The sequence below is a fragment of the Trachemys scripta genome, chromosome 12, assembly GCF_013100865.1.
Source record: "Trachemys scripta elegans isolate TJP31775 chromosome 12, CAS_Tse_1.0, whole genome shotgun sequence".
NCBI classification, from domain to species: Eukaryota; Metazoa; Chordata; order Testudines; family Emydidae; genus Trachemys; species Trachemys scripta.
In genome coordinates, this window is record NC_048309.1 from 5,991,848 (window position 1) to 6,008,754 (window position 16,907).

At 45.6% G+C, this 16,907-nt stretch overlaps 1 protein-coding gene across 2 annotated transcripts in view; it reads right to left on the reverse strand.

The window, feature by feature from the left end:
• LOC117885347 (DEP domain-containing mTOR-interacting protein-like) overlaps positions 1 to 16,872 on the reverse strand; it is a 37,014-nt gene extending 20,142 nt beyond the window's left edge. The window contains exons 1-2 of one of the 2 annotated variants that reach the window (XM_034786660.1): positions 2,667 to 2,734; positions 2,356 to 2,534 (exon numbers count right to left, since the gene is read on the reverse strand). In XM_034786660.1, the coding sequence (XP_034642551.1) occupies positions 2,356 to 2,392 (37 nt within the window). In that variant the 5' untranslated portion in view covers positions 2,393 to 2,534; positions 2,667 to 2,734. Of the gene's footprint in view, positions 1 to 2,355; positions 2,535 to 2,666; positions 2,735 to 16,616 lie in introns of those variants that run through there. The other variant, XM_034786659.1, reaches the window with a different exon arrangement.
• Positions 16,873 to 16,907: the final 35 nt, after the last annotated feature.

The following is a 16,907-nucleotide window of genomic DNA, read 5'->3' on the forward strand; positions in this document are numbered from 1 at the left end:
ACTGAGCTGTCTTGTCCACCTCCCCGTCCCCTCTCCTCCCCTCACAAACCAAGTTGATTGCATTCCCCTCTCTAGTCTAAATGGAGCTGGTATTTTCATCTAGCACTGGCAGGATGGTGTTGGGGACAGGGCTAGTAGGTAACCCTGCAATGGGAGCACATGCAGATGCTGCTTTGCCAGAGGTGCTGAGGCTTTAGTTTTGGGAAGCAGGGTGCAGTTTGTTATTAACCCTCCTGAGATTTTATCTCCGGGAAGAGGATTTTTAGTTTCTTGATAACATCATGGGAGTTTTCGATTGCGTGTTAAAGAGCTAGATGTTTTTAATCCAGAGGATTGTCTCCCACCAGATCACCAAAGCAGAACATCAGCGCATGGATATCTGGTTCCAAACATCCCCAAGTTTCAGGGAAGTGGGGTGGATCTGATGTGGGATTTTGGCCCAGGCTCATCTCTAGTAAATTGAAAGTTAAAGGTGAGACAGCCACTCTTCGCACTACCAGCAAGCGCCCACAAACATCTTTCATGCCCGCACACCAAGGGTGAAATCCAACCCCATGTGAAGAGCCAGCCCAGGGCTTGCTTATGCACCATGAAAGTCTCACCACAAGCCCTCAGATAGGTCTTATGAAGTGCATCTGTCTTGTACTAATTCTCTATGCAGGGTTGAGTTTCATCCTAAATGAATCTCTCTCCTGCACTTCAGTCAACACAAGCAACAAACAGCCTCACCCTAGCTGCAGCATATGAAGTAGTGTGGCTGAGTGAACAGTGCACTGGCCTGGGACTCCTGCAGGGGAAGGAACTCCTGTGTTCTATTCCCAACTCTGATGCTGGGTGACCTTGGGTACATCTCGTCCCTCTGTGCCTCAGTTTCCCCATCTGTAAAATAAGGATAGTGATTCTGACCTCCTATGTAAAGTATGTCAGGACTGACTGATGTAAAGCACGACATAAAAGCTAGTTGTTATTACTACAGTTACAACCTAGCGGTTGCCAGATGAATTCTAGAACTATTTCCTTCACCAGGGAAGACAAGGATTTGTCTAAGAACCATCTGAAAACCAGTCTCCAGCCCCAGTGGTCTACAGCATGGCAGGGCAGTCCAGTTCTCTCGAAAAGAAAAGGAAATAAATCTGTTAACGCCAACCAGGTTAACTGCGCTAGAACATAGATAGCAACAGCCATGTTTAAACATGGCTCATAATAGCTACCAGTCATGAGGACAGAATATACAAAAAAGATTCTATAACTCCCAGAACTGGACCCTAAGAAATCAGACCCTAATCCTGCAAGCACTTATACACATGTGAAACTGGGGCTTTAATACAAATCTCTGCCCCCAAAAATTAAAGTATTATTATTATGCCCATTTTTCAGATGAAGATACAGAGGCAGAGACTTAACCAAGGAAGGCATAGAGTGAGTCTGCATCAGAGCGAGGATTAAGCCTCAGGAATTCCTCTCTCTTGCTCCAATACTCAGTTCCCTAGACCACGCCTTCCCCAGGTATCTAACAACATGACTCAGCCCAGTGTTTGTATAAAAATAAAGTAGAGCTGTTGCAAGTTTAAAAAAAAAATTCGGAGCCATTGGTCAGGACCCGTTTGGAGCTGGGTGCCAAGTGAGTCTTTACTCTGAGTTGGGTCCAAAGACAGGCCTGGAAAAGGGCACTGTACATTTTTCATTTCCAAGAGAGGCTTTCCTGCATGTTTGCGTTGGCCCTTGGGATGCCACGATCCGATCATGGTGTAGCGCTTGCTGGCATGCACGCTGCACTACCACCGTCCCCACCCCAGACATGAGCTGGAAAGTCAAGGGACACTAGGCTGGGGCAGTAAAAATGAATTTTACTACATTTTTTATTTCTTCTATCATGAAGTTTCAGCCATTTGAGTATTTGCATAATACAACCATATTGCAGGGATTCAATTCCGTAAAAATCTACACCACGGTATTTCGGCAGCTGCTGAACGGCAGAGTAGCGTCCAGGACAGGGTGACTGAGCTAGAACCAGTTGCATCTCATTTCCCATGAGACACACCTCCAAGAGGTATTTCATTCTTGTGCAGCCACAGTCTCTCTTCTGGAGTGGATGCAATGCAAGAGACTGGGAGCATCGTGCAACCTGAGAAGTAGTGCTATTAAACAGGAGCCCAGTTCTGCACATCTCAAACTCCGGGGGGGGGGGTCATCCCATTGGCTTCAGCGGAAGTACTTGCATGAGAAAGGGTTGCAGAAGTGGATCCTAAATAAGTAAGTTGGTCTGATAAGTGGGAACAGACAGGGGAATGACTAGTCCAGACACTGTGAATTTTCTCTCTTGGGCAAGTTAAAGGGTAACTAGAGTTTACAAACCATGATGGATGATGTAATGGTCCATTAGCTTCTGCATTAGGCGGATACCCGTCTCTCGGTCTGGTGCTTCCTTGTGGTCAATCAGCCAGTCTGTAAGCTCCTTTGCAACAAAGCAGTTGGGGTACGTTCGAAGGTGGTGGCGCCTGTCCTTAATGAGCTTTCCATCATGAAGTCGAAGCCTAGGATGAGAGAACACTATGAAGTGTATGTGTGTAATTTCAGAGACATTTTAGATTACATGCCAGTGATGGATGTGCCACCATAGGCTTGGAGATGATAGTTTAGGCAAGAATCTGGATGCTTAACTGCACCTCTTTGAATTGCAAGGTTGTCTTAGTTCTCATAAGGTTTCTGTCTGGTGACTTTGCTGGTACCTTCCACTGATAGTCCTGACCAGAACACAGAGGGAAAAGTAAAGTGAAAGTTGTGACCCTCAAAAATCCATTCACCCTGGATTTGGTTTGAACTAGTTCTTATTTTGCCTAAAATCAGCTGATCTTTCCCGAATACTTCACAGTAAACAAATATGCTCGTAGGTATGCAATGTAAGAGGAGACATTACCAGATGCTATTTTTTTCTGTCTTAAAACACGGGGGAATGATTTCATTGATGACCGATCATAACTGCTCCAAAATTTAGAGGTTGATTATTCCCCACTGCCATCACACATACAGCATTGTTAAATTTTACCATCATCCACACTAGTCTTAGTCTTAACAGCATTCTGGGGGTTATGTTAACATTATTTAGAAAATACACGGCAGCTGAGTGAGATTTGTGAAGGAAAGCAAGAAAAAAAACTATCACTCATGCTTGCCCCAGCTCTGCTCATCATCACCAGGAAAGCAAGTCCTAGAGGTCAGCTATAGTATTCAGCACTGAGCATCAAACAGTAGCAGGTCATGTTGGGTTGGGATGGGAATGTCGAAAAGCCACACTGGTTTTGCTGTATGTATTTGACAAGGACTAATACAAGGTAAATCACTTCAGGCAGTTATGAATTCCTACACAAAAAACTTAAACGGCACACATTTACCAGTGTGTCCAGTCTGGAATGAATGTCTTATATGCATGGGATACCAATAGTAGAAAGTTAAATTCTGTATGAGATACTTCCATCAACAAAGAGTCTGGTCTAAAAAAATTAAAAGAAAATAATGAATATCTTTTAGAACAGACAAAGTCCAATCTAGGCTGGTTTAGATAGTCAGGAAGATGGGGGGGGAATACAACTGGGACATTTGCAACTCCTGGGGCCGATCCCTGCAAAACCTCAATGTCCCAATGAGTTTGTTACTTCAGTGGAAATATTTGCGTGAGTAAGGGTTATTCATATGATTAAGGCTTTGAATTTTGTAATGACCTTCACAGCTGAACAGGGTCACCAATCAAACAGATCTTGTATTCAAGCCAAAACCAAGTGGCAAGGACAAAACCAAAGGTATCAAACTTGGCAAGCATTCTGCCTCAGTCATTACTGTTTCCAAAATGTTAACGCTGGAAAATGCACAGGGCATGAATCCTACCTGAACAGGAGTTGTCTGATAATATCATTTGTTTAACACCAAGATGTTTATAGTTTCAAAACATTCATTATAAGACACTCTTGCCCAGGGCCAATATATTCTGCAAGGACATAAATCATGGAGCATTTCTTTGTTTAATGCCTTCAGGTGAGTTTTTCCCCTGCCCACAACAGAACTTTACATAAATTCTATTAGGTGTCCCGTAGATCATTTTCTATACAAGACAATGCTTTGTCTAACAAATTGTAAGAAGCACACAAACAATTCCCACATCACCACATACTATGCCCTGGAACCTCCCAGTTCCATACAGTATTTATGTTAAAGGATTAAGGGAACAATAGAACCTCAAACGTCTGCAGATCGTGAATTATTGGACAAAGGAGGGTTTAATAATTGATGACTGCAGTTAAGACTGCCGATTAAGAATGAGAATGGAGACCTGTCTGCCCTCTTGGCATTTTGCATATTAAGGGACTTGTGTCTAGCCAGCAAAAATTGCACCTGTAAATGCTGCTGTGCATGCACAATCCTCTGACTTGCCAGCTCCAGTGCAGCACATGCCGGCCCCGGAGTGGGATTTGTGAATGTAACCAACGGGAACGTGCAGAAGTTGTGATGCTCTTTAGGTGGCTGCATTCAACAATGTGGCCCATCGTTATCGGCGGGAAGGTCTGGTAAAAACTCGAGTCCTGTGTCTGTGCCACCTCTGTCAGCTGCTCACCTAGCTTAGCAATAGCAGGTGTTAAGATCAACAAGGTCAGAAAATTGAAACTTAGTGAAACTCTGAGGCTCGAGAGCTTTCCAGGGTTGCTCCTCCCATTAGCTACTCCTCCCTGCCTTTGGACCTTCCTGTAGGCCTCTCCAGTTTTCTCCACCTCATGAAAGGGCCCCATCCACAGGGAATGCAATGGATGCTGGTTTGAGGCCTTGTCTATACTACAGGGGAAATTCGATCTAAGCTACGTAAGAGTTACACGAATAGCATAACTCAAATCGACGTAGCTTAGATCTACTTACCGCGGAGTCCACACTACGCGATGTCAATGGGAGATGCTCTCCCGTCGACTCCCCCTACTCTTCTCGATCCGGTGGAGTACAGGAGTCAACGGGAGAGTGATCTCCAGTCGATTTAGCGGGTCTTCACTAGACCCGCTAAATCGACCGCCGATGCATCGATCGCCACTCGTGGATCCCCCGGTAAGTGTAGACAAGCCCTGAGTGTTAGGTACTTTCCAGTTCCACAACCAATAACTGGCCCAATGCATCCTCCCCGCAAAACAAAGCCTCAGTCTGAATCCCAAAAGTTCTGACCTGATGTCACCAAATTCAACATGAAAACTGGAGTCTTTGTGTAAGGCAAACCTGGACATCAGCAGCAGCTGGGGCCCACAGCTGTCTAAGACCCACCGCTGGATCAGCAAAGGCACCAGAGAAAAGGAGACAGTGCGAGGAGGGAGCCGTGCCGTGTTGAGAGGATGTGTGTTCCACTTGAGGACCAAGGAAAGCTTTGAGATGGGTTTTTTCCCCAAACTGGTTTGCTCAGCCTTACATTAGAAGCATCCCCAGAGTTAGTACCACTATATGAGGGCATAAGCACAGTTTCAGCCCACAAACCCTGCATTTTTTTTTAATTCTGTGAGCATGCACAGGGCCCCCTCTCACCACAGAGAGGCAAGGAAAGCAGTCCAGTAACCCAAGGGATTTCCCAATCAAGAAGTTCAGGTAGAATTCAGGCCTGTATTACATGGCCTGAGATATCCTGCTTTCCGATGACCAGCCAACAAGAATCAAACCCATATGTTCTTGTTCAGCTTTTTATTCCATTTTCACTTGGAAGTTTTGTCCAAGCAAGAAGAGAGCAAACATTTTAAGTCCCAAATTTTCTCTCAAGAGAATAATCTACCATGCAACCTTGAGAATTGCCTTTTATTTTAGGGGTTTGGAGGGGCCGGGGGGAAGCATCCTGTCAAAATGCTATCAGCATTGTATGCCAATTTTAAAGTCCCCCCCTGCCCAGCCCACCCGCTCCATAAAGAGGTAACCAAAATGTTATCTCCTTAGTACACAACAAGAGAACTACTACTTTATAGGAATGTTTCTTAAGATAAGAATGAAACCAAGAATACTCTATTGTTATCATGACTCTGAAGAAGTCTGTATAACCCTTATATATTGTCTTGGATATGAAAACATGTAGAACCCAAAGCCACACAACGATGACGTCAAACTGAAATTAGTTGGAAAAATTATTTCTGGTTGTGTAGTATTCGGAAGTTGTTTCTGGTTTTGCAGTATTCATTTTTCACTTTTTAGAATTCTGCAAAAACTGTTACACAAATATTGTTTAAAACAATCCCCCCGGTTTCTGGTAAATAAAACATTTGAACAATGGTTTATATAAGAGATATTAAATTGAGATAAAACAAATTGAAGAGTTAACAGTGTCAGAATTTTTAAAGCATTTTTGACTAAGTAATTTGGTTCAAAAATTTTGACCAGCTCTAACTACAACCCCAGAAGTGAATGCTCCCAAACTTTGGGGGAATTCAGCATTGAGTTTGAACACTGAGCCTCAGACCCATCTCTCATGTATCATTACTAAGGTTTTAACTATGTAGTACTGCACGTAGCTCTGAAACAGTGATGACCTATGTTTTCAGTGTGCTGTTTGTTTTAATTGCTATCAAGTCCACCATACTGCTCTCAGAAGGACTGCAGCATGTAACAGAAGACACACCCCATGCTCTCATGTACACATTACTTGTGTTCTTTTTGTTGTTTTCCTTAGTCTAAAAAGGAGATTATACACATTTTGCTCTTTTTGTATGGAAAGAGGTAACACTGAGTATATACCAACAGGCCCTTTGAAGAAATCATTTGACACGTACATGAAGAGTAAGTATATTATCTTGAGAAAAGCAAATCTAGCTGAAACTCAGATTGACTTATAGTTATCTTGCTTCCAGATAAAGATTGCTAAATAAGGGTGTGTAATATGACATTTAGACTTTTTCTTCTACATGCCAAAAACCATTCGTGTTCTGCCAAAAACACAAACAAAAGCCCCCAGAATAATACAAGGAGAAACTGGCTGCTAGAACACAAAAGTCAACAGTTATGAAACACTTTCCTTTTTGGCTGGTGCTGCCTGTGCATTGGTTTTAGATGGGTTGGTTGGGCAATCATGATGTTTCTTTGTCAAGGTCGCTAGAGGGACACCATTATTCATGCCCTGTGACCTTGTTCACAGCAAATCCACAGCACTTCAAGGAGGGAGAGCGGGGGTGGACATCAAGTGTTCTGTACGTTTATTCATGGGTATTTTTGTTTTGTTTAACATACAAGAGCTCACTAAACTATGGTAATTCTTTAAACACAGAACAGATAATCCACTGTCATAGGTTTGGGGGCTCAGACAGTTCTCAATTATCCTCTTCTGATGAGAGAGGCTCCGATACTTGAATCCAGCTTTCCTTTGATGCTGGTTTTCTTTCTGTACTCTGAATTTTTCACCCCTTTTCATTAATTTAGTGCTCAAAGGTTTCAGATTGACAGAACAATACCCCAATAATGCAATACGGTGGGTAACTGCGACTCCATGCACGCACAAGAGTCCATGCCTACAAATCTGATTGCAGGATCAGAGCCCTAGAGAGAAGTCCTCCATCCACAGATTCAGTACGGGCAATGGCCGTTCCAGCTTCTCCACACTATTCTTCTAGTGCCCCTCATAGCTAGAGTGGCTCAGAAAACACTATATATAATCTGTGAACATTTTTGAAAGAAATGAACGTCTCCGTTTTTTTGCTCAAGATTTGCATAGAAACTTGCAAGTTTAAAAAAAAAAAGATTTGAAGGTTTTTAGTTTTTTCATAGAAAACCTGGAAAAAGTTTGAACAAGGACATTTTCCATAAAAGTTTTCAACTTAAAGAAAGGCCATTTATTGATAGGAAAATAAAGTTGTTGAACCATCAATTGTAACTAGCTCTTTTCAAAGAATGTCTGGAGAAAACATATATAATGTTGTATTTCATCTTCATGTCCATATAGCTCAAAGTTTTCAAGAGCGACTAGTAATTTGGAAAAACCTCAATATTTGGGTGCCCAACTTGAAAGGACCTGATTTTCAAAAAGTTGGGCCCCTAACAGTGTTTCCAGATGGGCTCCTCAAAAATTGAGGTGTCTAAATATCGCCAGTTGCTTTTGAAGATGTTGGCCAACATCTGAACCTTTTGATAACTACTAAACAACTATAACCTTTATCACTGTGGTTTCTGGGGAGACTGTCCACTAGGAATTGGACTAATATTTCTCAACTCATTTAAAATAACCTACTGTACTTCTCTAATGAAACTGAAATCTGTACTGAGTCCCTAAATAACTCCAAAAATGTTACAAATATGATAGTTTCTCTCCTTCCAAATTTTCTCTTTAACCCTATATTTTACATGCTACACCAAAAGGTTTTTGCAGTTCTTGCATTGGGTCACTTCCAGTCCCAGTGAGAGATTAATAATGCCGGACTATGCTGAGTTGAGCACCTGCTCGTTTGCAGGGGGAATGGTATTCACCTGGTCTTGCAGCTGAATCATAGGCTTTGTCTTCATTATTAAAATAAAAAAGGGGGCATAGTATACATCCACATGTCCCTTCTGACCTTGAAATGTATGAACTCTATATGGCGACAAGGCACTGGTAAATCTTACCTTGATGTAGCTAGTCAAGGTTAACCTTTACCACTCACCCATTGTTTACCTTGAGTAGCTACATGGAGATAAAGACTACTTGTCTGGTCTCCACTAGGGTTTTACATTGAGATAACTATCTTGGGTCAGTTCTCTCAATAAAAATATCCTTTGTTTTTGCTGTAAGACATAGCCTTAATATAAACTGAACCACTAGAATATCTTACGTTTACATAGCGTCTTCCATCCAAAAAGGCTTTACAGACCATAGGCCACGTTCTGCCCTTGACTGTTGGAGTGAGGCTCCCATGACACAGTCAATCTTTCAAAGCAGAGTTCCCAGTCACTGAGGCAGGGCCGGCTCCAGGCCCCAGCTTGGCAAGCAGATGCTTGGGGCGGCCACTCCGGAAAGGGGCAGCAGGTCCAGCTATTCGGCGGCAATTCGGCGGATGGTCCCTCACTCCCACTCGGAGCGAAGGACCTTCCGCCAAATTGCCGCCGCAGATCGCGATCACGGCTTTTTTTTGGGGGGGGCTGCTTGGGGCGGCCAAAACCCTGGAGCCGGCCCTGCACTGAGGACTGGTATAAATGCTCTGTTGTTCTCATTCTCAGCTTACAATGATGTCTTATATCGAACTGGAGAGAAATCCTCTTCTAAGGCCTGGTCTACACTTGGGGGGGATCGATCTAAGATACACAACTTCAGCTATGAGAATAGCATAGCTGAAGTCGATGTATCTTAGATCAACTTAGAATCACTTACTTCGCGTCCTCGCGGCGCGGGATCAACAGCCACGGCGCCCCCATCGACTTTGCTTCCGTCTCTTGCCGAGCTGGAGTTCACCAGTCGAAGGGAGAGCGATCGGGGATCAATTTATCGCGTCTACACTACATGCGATAAATCGATCCCCGATAGATCGATTGCTATCTGCCGACGGGTAGTGTAGACATACCCTAAGAGGATCAAAATGGGGCAACTCCCCTGTTGATCATTAATTTCAGAGGAGAACAAAGAGTGGATCCACAAACCAGTGAACCTCTCCAAGTCAGACTCCGGCATAGAAGCAAAGTCTCTATTTTAGAGCAAAAAATTGGCATTTGAAATGTTTAGTAAAACTCCAGAGTGGGTCACTCATGTGGTAGTTAGCTCTAGTTCACACTCCCACAGCAATTAAATGCAGAAGAGTGGCCATGAAAAAAAGGGACAAGATTCTTGTGCAAAGTGATTTCCTTTCTACTGCAGTCCTTCTAGTCAAATACCCTCACATGCTCAGTAGAAGGGGAGGGCAGCCGCAGCAGTGCATATATAAACTGGTTTCTGCAGATACAGCTTTGAGCCATAAAGCAACAAAAACAATTTGTGCTGTACTCCCAGTTTGTATGAGCATGAGTACATTCTTGAGGGGAGGGGAGAGGGTTACATAATTGGACCAGCCAGGTTAGCTCTGCTTAAGTGACACCAAGTTTCCCCCCCTCCCCCTCCCACTTTTAATTTAGGCACGGGAGACTGAGGGCTGAGTTTCAAGAAGAAATCCAGGCAAGATCAGGCCTGATTTCCAGTCGTAAACTTTCTGTAGTAAGGAAACCCCAATACTCTGATTTTCAAGGCCAGATGGGACCATCATGATCATCTAATCCAACCTCCTGCATAACACAGACCAGAGAATTTCACCCAGTGATTCCTGCAAAAAAACACACCAATAAGTTTGTGATTGAAGTACAGTGTGTCTTCTAGAAAAAGACATCCAAGCTTGATTTAAAGCTTTCAAGTGACGGAGAATCCACCAGGCCCCTTGAAGGGCTGCGATTTTCAACAGGGACTAGCGATTTTTGGTACCTCCATTTTGGCATGCCCAAATAAACACCTTAAACGGTCCTTATTTTTGGAAGTGCCCAGCACTTGGTTTAAGGTGTCAAGTTCAGCACCCAAATAAATCCTTATTCCCTTTTGAAAATCTTGGCCAATCTGTGCACCCATTTGCATTGTGGCTTTGTTCTTCGTGGGAGTGAATCTTCACTTCGGACCCTCTTTGTTTACCAAGAAGTAAATCCATGAACAGCTTTTTAGTCCACGAGTGCTCAGTCCAGCCCAAGTATATAAAAGAGAAGGGCTTGTCTACACAGGAAAGTTAATTTGGGTTAAGGTAGGGTGTGAATTGAAAGCACAATAGCGATTCCAGGATAACTCCGTGTGTAGACAAGCTATTCGTTGCGTACAGTTGGTAATGACTAAAGCCGTGTCTACACGAGCGAGCTTATAGTGCACAGCTGTACTGATGCATCTGTGCCACTGTAAGATCGTTCTTGTAGCTGCTCTACACCGATGGGAGAGAGCTCTCCCATCAACAGAATAAAACCGCCAAAATAAAAACAGCGGCAGTAGCTATTCGGCAGGAGAAGCTTCTCCCACCGACATAGCGCGGTGCACACTACCCCTTTTGCTGCCGAAACTTAGGTCGCTCAGGGGTGTGTTTTTTCATACCCTGAGCGACATAAGTTTTGCTGACATAAGTGGCAGTGTAGACATGGTTAACCGGCCTCTTCTATAGAGCACCCCATACGCTGATTTTTGCTCTCCGATATATACACACAATGCCCAATAAGTCAATGGAATTTGCATGCACATATACAAAGGAAGAATGAGAAGAGACACAAGGGATGTAAAATAAACCCAGCCTTGGAAAACGTGCTGCTGAGTTACTAATCAGAGACAAAGCCATGTTAGTCTGGATCTGTAAAAAGCGACCAAGAGTCCTGTGGCACCTTATAGACTAACAGACGTATTGGAGCATAAGCTTTCGTGGGTGACTACCCACTTCGTCAGAGACTCTTTGTCGCTTTAATCAGAGACAGGACTTCACTTAGTCAAGAAGAAGGAGATCACTAAGAACTGCCAACTAAGTACCAAGAACACATTAGAAGGGGACCACCCCACTCTGACTGCCTCCTTCTGCTGGTCTGAGGGCCACTCCACTCTTTATGCCTTGCTGCGCAGCACAGGGGAGCGTAGGATACCAACAGAGGGTCCTGTGGCACCTTTAAGACTAACAGAAGTATTGGGGGCATAAGCTTTCGTGGGTAAGAACCTCACTTCTTCAGATGCAAGACGGGATTCCAGAGGACTAGAAAAAAGCGGAGTCCTGGTGGAGTTTGTTTATATATCTCTCATGCAGCTATTTCTGGCTGGGAAAGCTGTTTTGACACCAAACAAGTTCATCTCAACAGCCAATCCAAACTGAGAGCAATTGCGAACTTGTCAGAAGCCAAACAGTCCTGAAGGTAGAGCAAAGATTTGCACAGCCAAACCCAGAACTAGGGCAGGGGCATGTGGAGTCAAGGGAGGAGGGGGAGTGTATATAAAAATAGAATAGGACTGATTAATCTTATTTAGTTATCAAAGTTCACAGAAGAAAAACATCAGCCAGTCAGAACCCAGTTCATTCTTAAAAGTACAGTAGTCTCTTCCACCACTTATGGGGGAGCAACTGGGGTTCAGTGGGCGAGCAGACTACAGAGCTCTGCTCCAGTTCCCTCTGCCATGGCCTCAGGCAAGTCACTCAGTCTTTCTGCCTCAGTTTCCCCATCTATAGCCACTTGCCTGACAGAGGGTTGGAAGGAGAAGTTGCCTGTAATAAAGAGTGCGACACACATGCCAAGTTTGGAACTCATGATTGGCCCCTGGGTGCAAAATGCTAAGCCAGATTCACATACCTCAGCATTGGCCGCTTTGATTTTGCTCACTTCTGGTCTCAACTGGACTATTACAGACCAGGTGCTGGCAGGGTGGGGGGAGTAGGAAAAAAAGGGGGAGAAGTCAGCTGATCCATAGTGGAGTCCTTCTCCCTCCTCACCCCAAAAGGAGGACTCTTCACTCACCAGTCATACACACTCTCTCTCACTCTCCCCCTCCACTTCTGCCATGCTGTACAAAGCAGCAGGGCCACCCAGAGGATTCAGGGGGCCTGGGGTCTTCGGCGGAAGACCCAGCACTTCGGCGGTGGGTCCCTGGAGCGGAAGGACCCCCTGCCGTGGGTCTTCAGGGCACTTCAGTGGTGGGTCCCTGGAGCAGAAGGACCCCCGGCCACCGAACTGCCACCGAAGACCCGGAGCGGAAGAAGCTCTGGGGGCCCGGGGCCTGCGAGAGGTTTCTGAGGCCCCCGGAGCGAGTGAAGGACTCCACTCCAGGGGCCCCGAAAAACTCTCGTGGGGGCCCCTGCGGGGCCCGGGGCAAATTGCCCCACTGCCCCCCCCCCAGGGCGGCCCTGCAAAGTAGGGAAGCAGCCAGCCGGGGTTCTCAATGAGAGGAAAGGAGAAAAAAAGAAGTAGCTTCTGGATTCTTCAAGAGCATCCCAAAATCAAGACTGCAGCAGCAAGAGTATTAGCTCCTGACTATGTACCACACCTGCAGCACCTTCCCTTCCACCGAGACAAGCACTGAGCACGCTTTGGAATCTTGTTATCTGCGGTCAGTTCCATTTGTCCATAGACGCAATAGGGCAGAGCAGGGGCAGCCAACCTGAGCCGGAGAAGGAGCCAGAATTTACCAATGTACATTACCAAAGAGCCGCAGTAATATATCCGCAGCCCCCCATCAGCTCCCCCCACCCCTGCTCCCAGCACCTCCCACCCACCAGCTACCCTGCTGATCAGCGCCTCCCCCTCCCTCTCTGCACCTCCCGATCAGCTGTTTTGTGGCCTGCAGGAGGCTCTGGGGGAGAGGGGGAGGAGCGAGGGCACAGCAGGCTCAGGGGAGAGGGCGGGAAGGGATGCAATGGGGTCAGGGCCTGTGGCAGAGCCAGGGGTTGAGCAGTGAGCACCCCCCGGCACATTGGAAAGTTGGCGCCTGTCGCTCCAGCCCCGGAGTCGGTGCCTATACAAGGAGCCACATATTAACTTCTGAAGAGCCGCATGTAGCTCCAAAGCCACAGGTTGGCCACCCCTGGGGTAGAGTAAATTTGACGGGTCACAGCTGCTGAACTGTATTAAATCCATTTGCTGTTATCCAGGCAACAAGAAACTCAAGCCTGTTGCAAAGAGCAGGTCAAAGGTGCAACGAAGCCTGGTCTTCATTGCTCCCCAGCTGGGAGCAGGGCTCACCTTCTCTGACCTGATGTAATGTTTGCATCCCAAACAGCAGGTGAAAACGTCGCCTAGGGTAAACTAATCTCTCTCAGCTCCCCTACCTAGCTCATTCCCTTTCACTCTTACACCAGCGCCTGGTGGCTTTGTTTTATACATGTTCCATCCCACATGCTCTCCAGCCCAATTCCCCTCACGCATTATTCCCCTCACAGAAACAGCCGCCATCTATCACGCTCACCTCACACACACCAAGCCAACCCAGACTTCTTGTTCAGGATGAGTTGATGCTGTAATGAGCACACCCTAAAGAGCTCCTTAGGACCCACTCACAACAGGAAAGCTCTAGATTTCTTGGCATCCTTTCTATTCTATAGGCTCATTCAATGAGCGAGTTCAGGCTGGCAACAGTGAGGGAGCTGACTGAGCAAAGAGTGGTACAAGATGGGTGGCTTGATGGTACGGGTTGTCACACATTTGACCCAAATTCTCTTCCTTGCTGCTAAGAGCCAGAAAGATCTGACGGGCCATTTAGCATAATAGAGTAGGAGCTCTGCTCATGGGAGGTTAGTCACAAGGTGTAGTAAATCCATGGCCCATATCATGAACATCCCTGTAGAGGGACCCAGATGTCACCAGACTGAATTCCCAGGGTAAATTAGATACTGATCCTGCAAGTAGATCCAGGCAGATGCCCCCTTCTACCTGCACAGATATGATTGCAAGTTTGATACCCATAATGATGGTTTTAGTCCCTCCCTGAATATTTGAGCCCAATGTTTTTGACCCTCAAGTGGCACAGGAGGACATGGTGCTTGTTTAAAACATCCCATTACTTGGGATGTTTACAACAAGGCTGGGCAAAGCGCTAGAAAAATATCCTGTCGAGAACAATCCTGCACTGCCCAGGGGATGGGCCATTCTTTAAAGGTCACATTTCTGTGGTGAGCAATTTAAATTATGCAATTCAGTAAAAAGTCCAGCTGCTGTTTCGCTTCCCACTACAGCAGACCTGGGTTCAGTTTCCAAGACTTGGTCCCTCACCGCTTGGACTCAAAGTATTGCAAAGGCAGCAAGCTTTGGCTTACGGAGGGAAGGGGCCATCAAACAGCAATTCTTCCAGCTACAGAGAGTCCTTGGTAACTCCCAGGGCTAAGAAGGTGGTATCTAGCGACAAGGCAAGGTGAGGTATGTGGGATGTACAATAACCAGGAGAAGTGGTTGACCCTCATTGTCTTTCTTCATATACACTTCTACCTCGATATAACACTGTCCTCGGGAGCCAAAAAATCTTACCGCGTTATAGGTGAAACTGCGTTATATTGAACTTGCTTTGATCCACCGGAGCGTGCACACACACACACACCCCCGCCTCCCCCCAGAGTGCTGCTTTACCGCGTTATATCCGAATTTGTGTTATATTGGGTCGCGTTATATCGAGGTAGAGGTGTACGTTGATTGCAACCTCTTTGGGGCACGTGCTGTCTTTTTTGTTTGTTTGTTATTGAGGATCTAGTGCCTGGCACAACGGGCCCTGATGCCATGCTGGGCATTGTAGGCTTTTAGCATAATACAAATAAATAACAAGGATAAGACCGACACTCTAAGGACCCACTGGAGTAGGGTGCCTCCCTTCCTGACCCAACTAACAGATCCTAAAATTAGCTAGTGACATGAGTTCTGGATGTTTCACATTGCTTAAGGAAGCAAGTTCTCTATTCTCCTCCCAAATAAAAATCTTGGAGCTTAATAAACAGCCTGTGCTCCTGGAGGGAGAGAGATGAACAGGGATTTTTCCATTTAAAAACAGAACAGGTGCCTGCGAAGTGATTATCCCCTTCATTTGCAGGCAGGGAAGGAAAGCATTGGCTCATTCCTAAAGAGTTTTATCAGATACATTGAAGAAGAGATAACAATAAATCACCCTGAATGTAGTGTCAGAATTGGGGTAGTTCAACACAGTGGGTAAAGCGACTGAGGAGCCTACGGTGATGTTTTGGAGACCACACAGACCAGTAAGGGGTTCTGCCTTGTAACCAGGAAGGACTTTGTGCTCTGCAGCTATGGCTCAGATCCCTAACACCAGTAACCAGCCCACAAGCAGAAGATCTTACCCTGGCTGTCACCAGCCCAGTTACTCTTTGCAGGGTGACACCTACACCCTGTTTTCAGAAGAGACTTGGGCACTTTGCCACCTAAATCATTTTTGAAACTGGAACTTCGGGTAAAATTTTCAACAGTGTCATTCTCAAAACTCGCTAAAACTTTCCCAGCCCAGATCAGAGATGCAGCAACTAAAATGATCAGCTAGAAACATGTACGGAAGACCAGAGACCTTGTGTTAGCAGCTCAATGCCACAACTCAGACTCCAAGGCTGACAAGGTGTCCTTCTCTCCAAGGAGTATTGAGCAAAACAAGGGCTAATATTTGAAAAGCAAACAACGACTCAACAATGAAGAGGAAGCTGAAGTCTGCTTCCTTCCCAGGTGCCCATGTCCTAGGAACTGGTTGTTTTATTTAATGAGGGAAGTTTTTCCCTTCACTTAGGAAGTTTGGGAGGAGAGGAGAGTAAAGCCAATGCTAAAAATCCAGGGGTGATTACTAAAAAGAAACTGATTTTTATAAAAGACAAATCAGGAAATACCTTAGAAGAGAGAGATTTTGGTCACTTGGAAACCCCAGAAGGAAGAAAAGCTCTGCACAGAAACAGTGCTTTGAACCCACAAGAGCTGGGGGACGGGGACACGCTAGACCGTTTGTAGCCACAAGCCCACTAATAGCTCTTTTAGCCTCTTATTTCAGCCTCTTTTCATCCTTGTTTCTCTCTTCTCCCTCCCAACCCCCCTGCAAACTGCATTTGCCGCCTGATTAATAATTACAACCGCTCATTTACACAGGCACATCAGGCCAGAGTTGAGTGACAGCAAAAGTTCCCCCCCCCAAAAAAAATCTGAGTTCCCCTTACCTCAGCTGCTCTCCTGCAATCATCACCTCTGCTCTGTGATGTCTCTCGGTTGCTTTATTCTTCAGGCTGTTGCTAATACTCTCCATCCTGGCTCAGGCACACATCAGAGGTTGGAAGAGCTTAGCGGTGTTTGGCGTGCGAGCATGTGTGTGCAAACAGCTGCCTCCCAGCTCCAGAGGACCATTCAGGGAGCTCTTTGACAGCTACAGCTGACGTCCCATTTACTTTCCTGCCTTTCTGTTTACAGTATGTGTGACTGCCAGAGTCAACTGATTAGCACTGCCCAGCTCC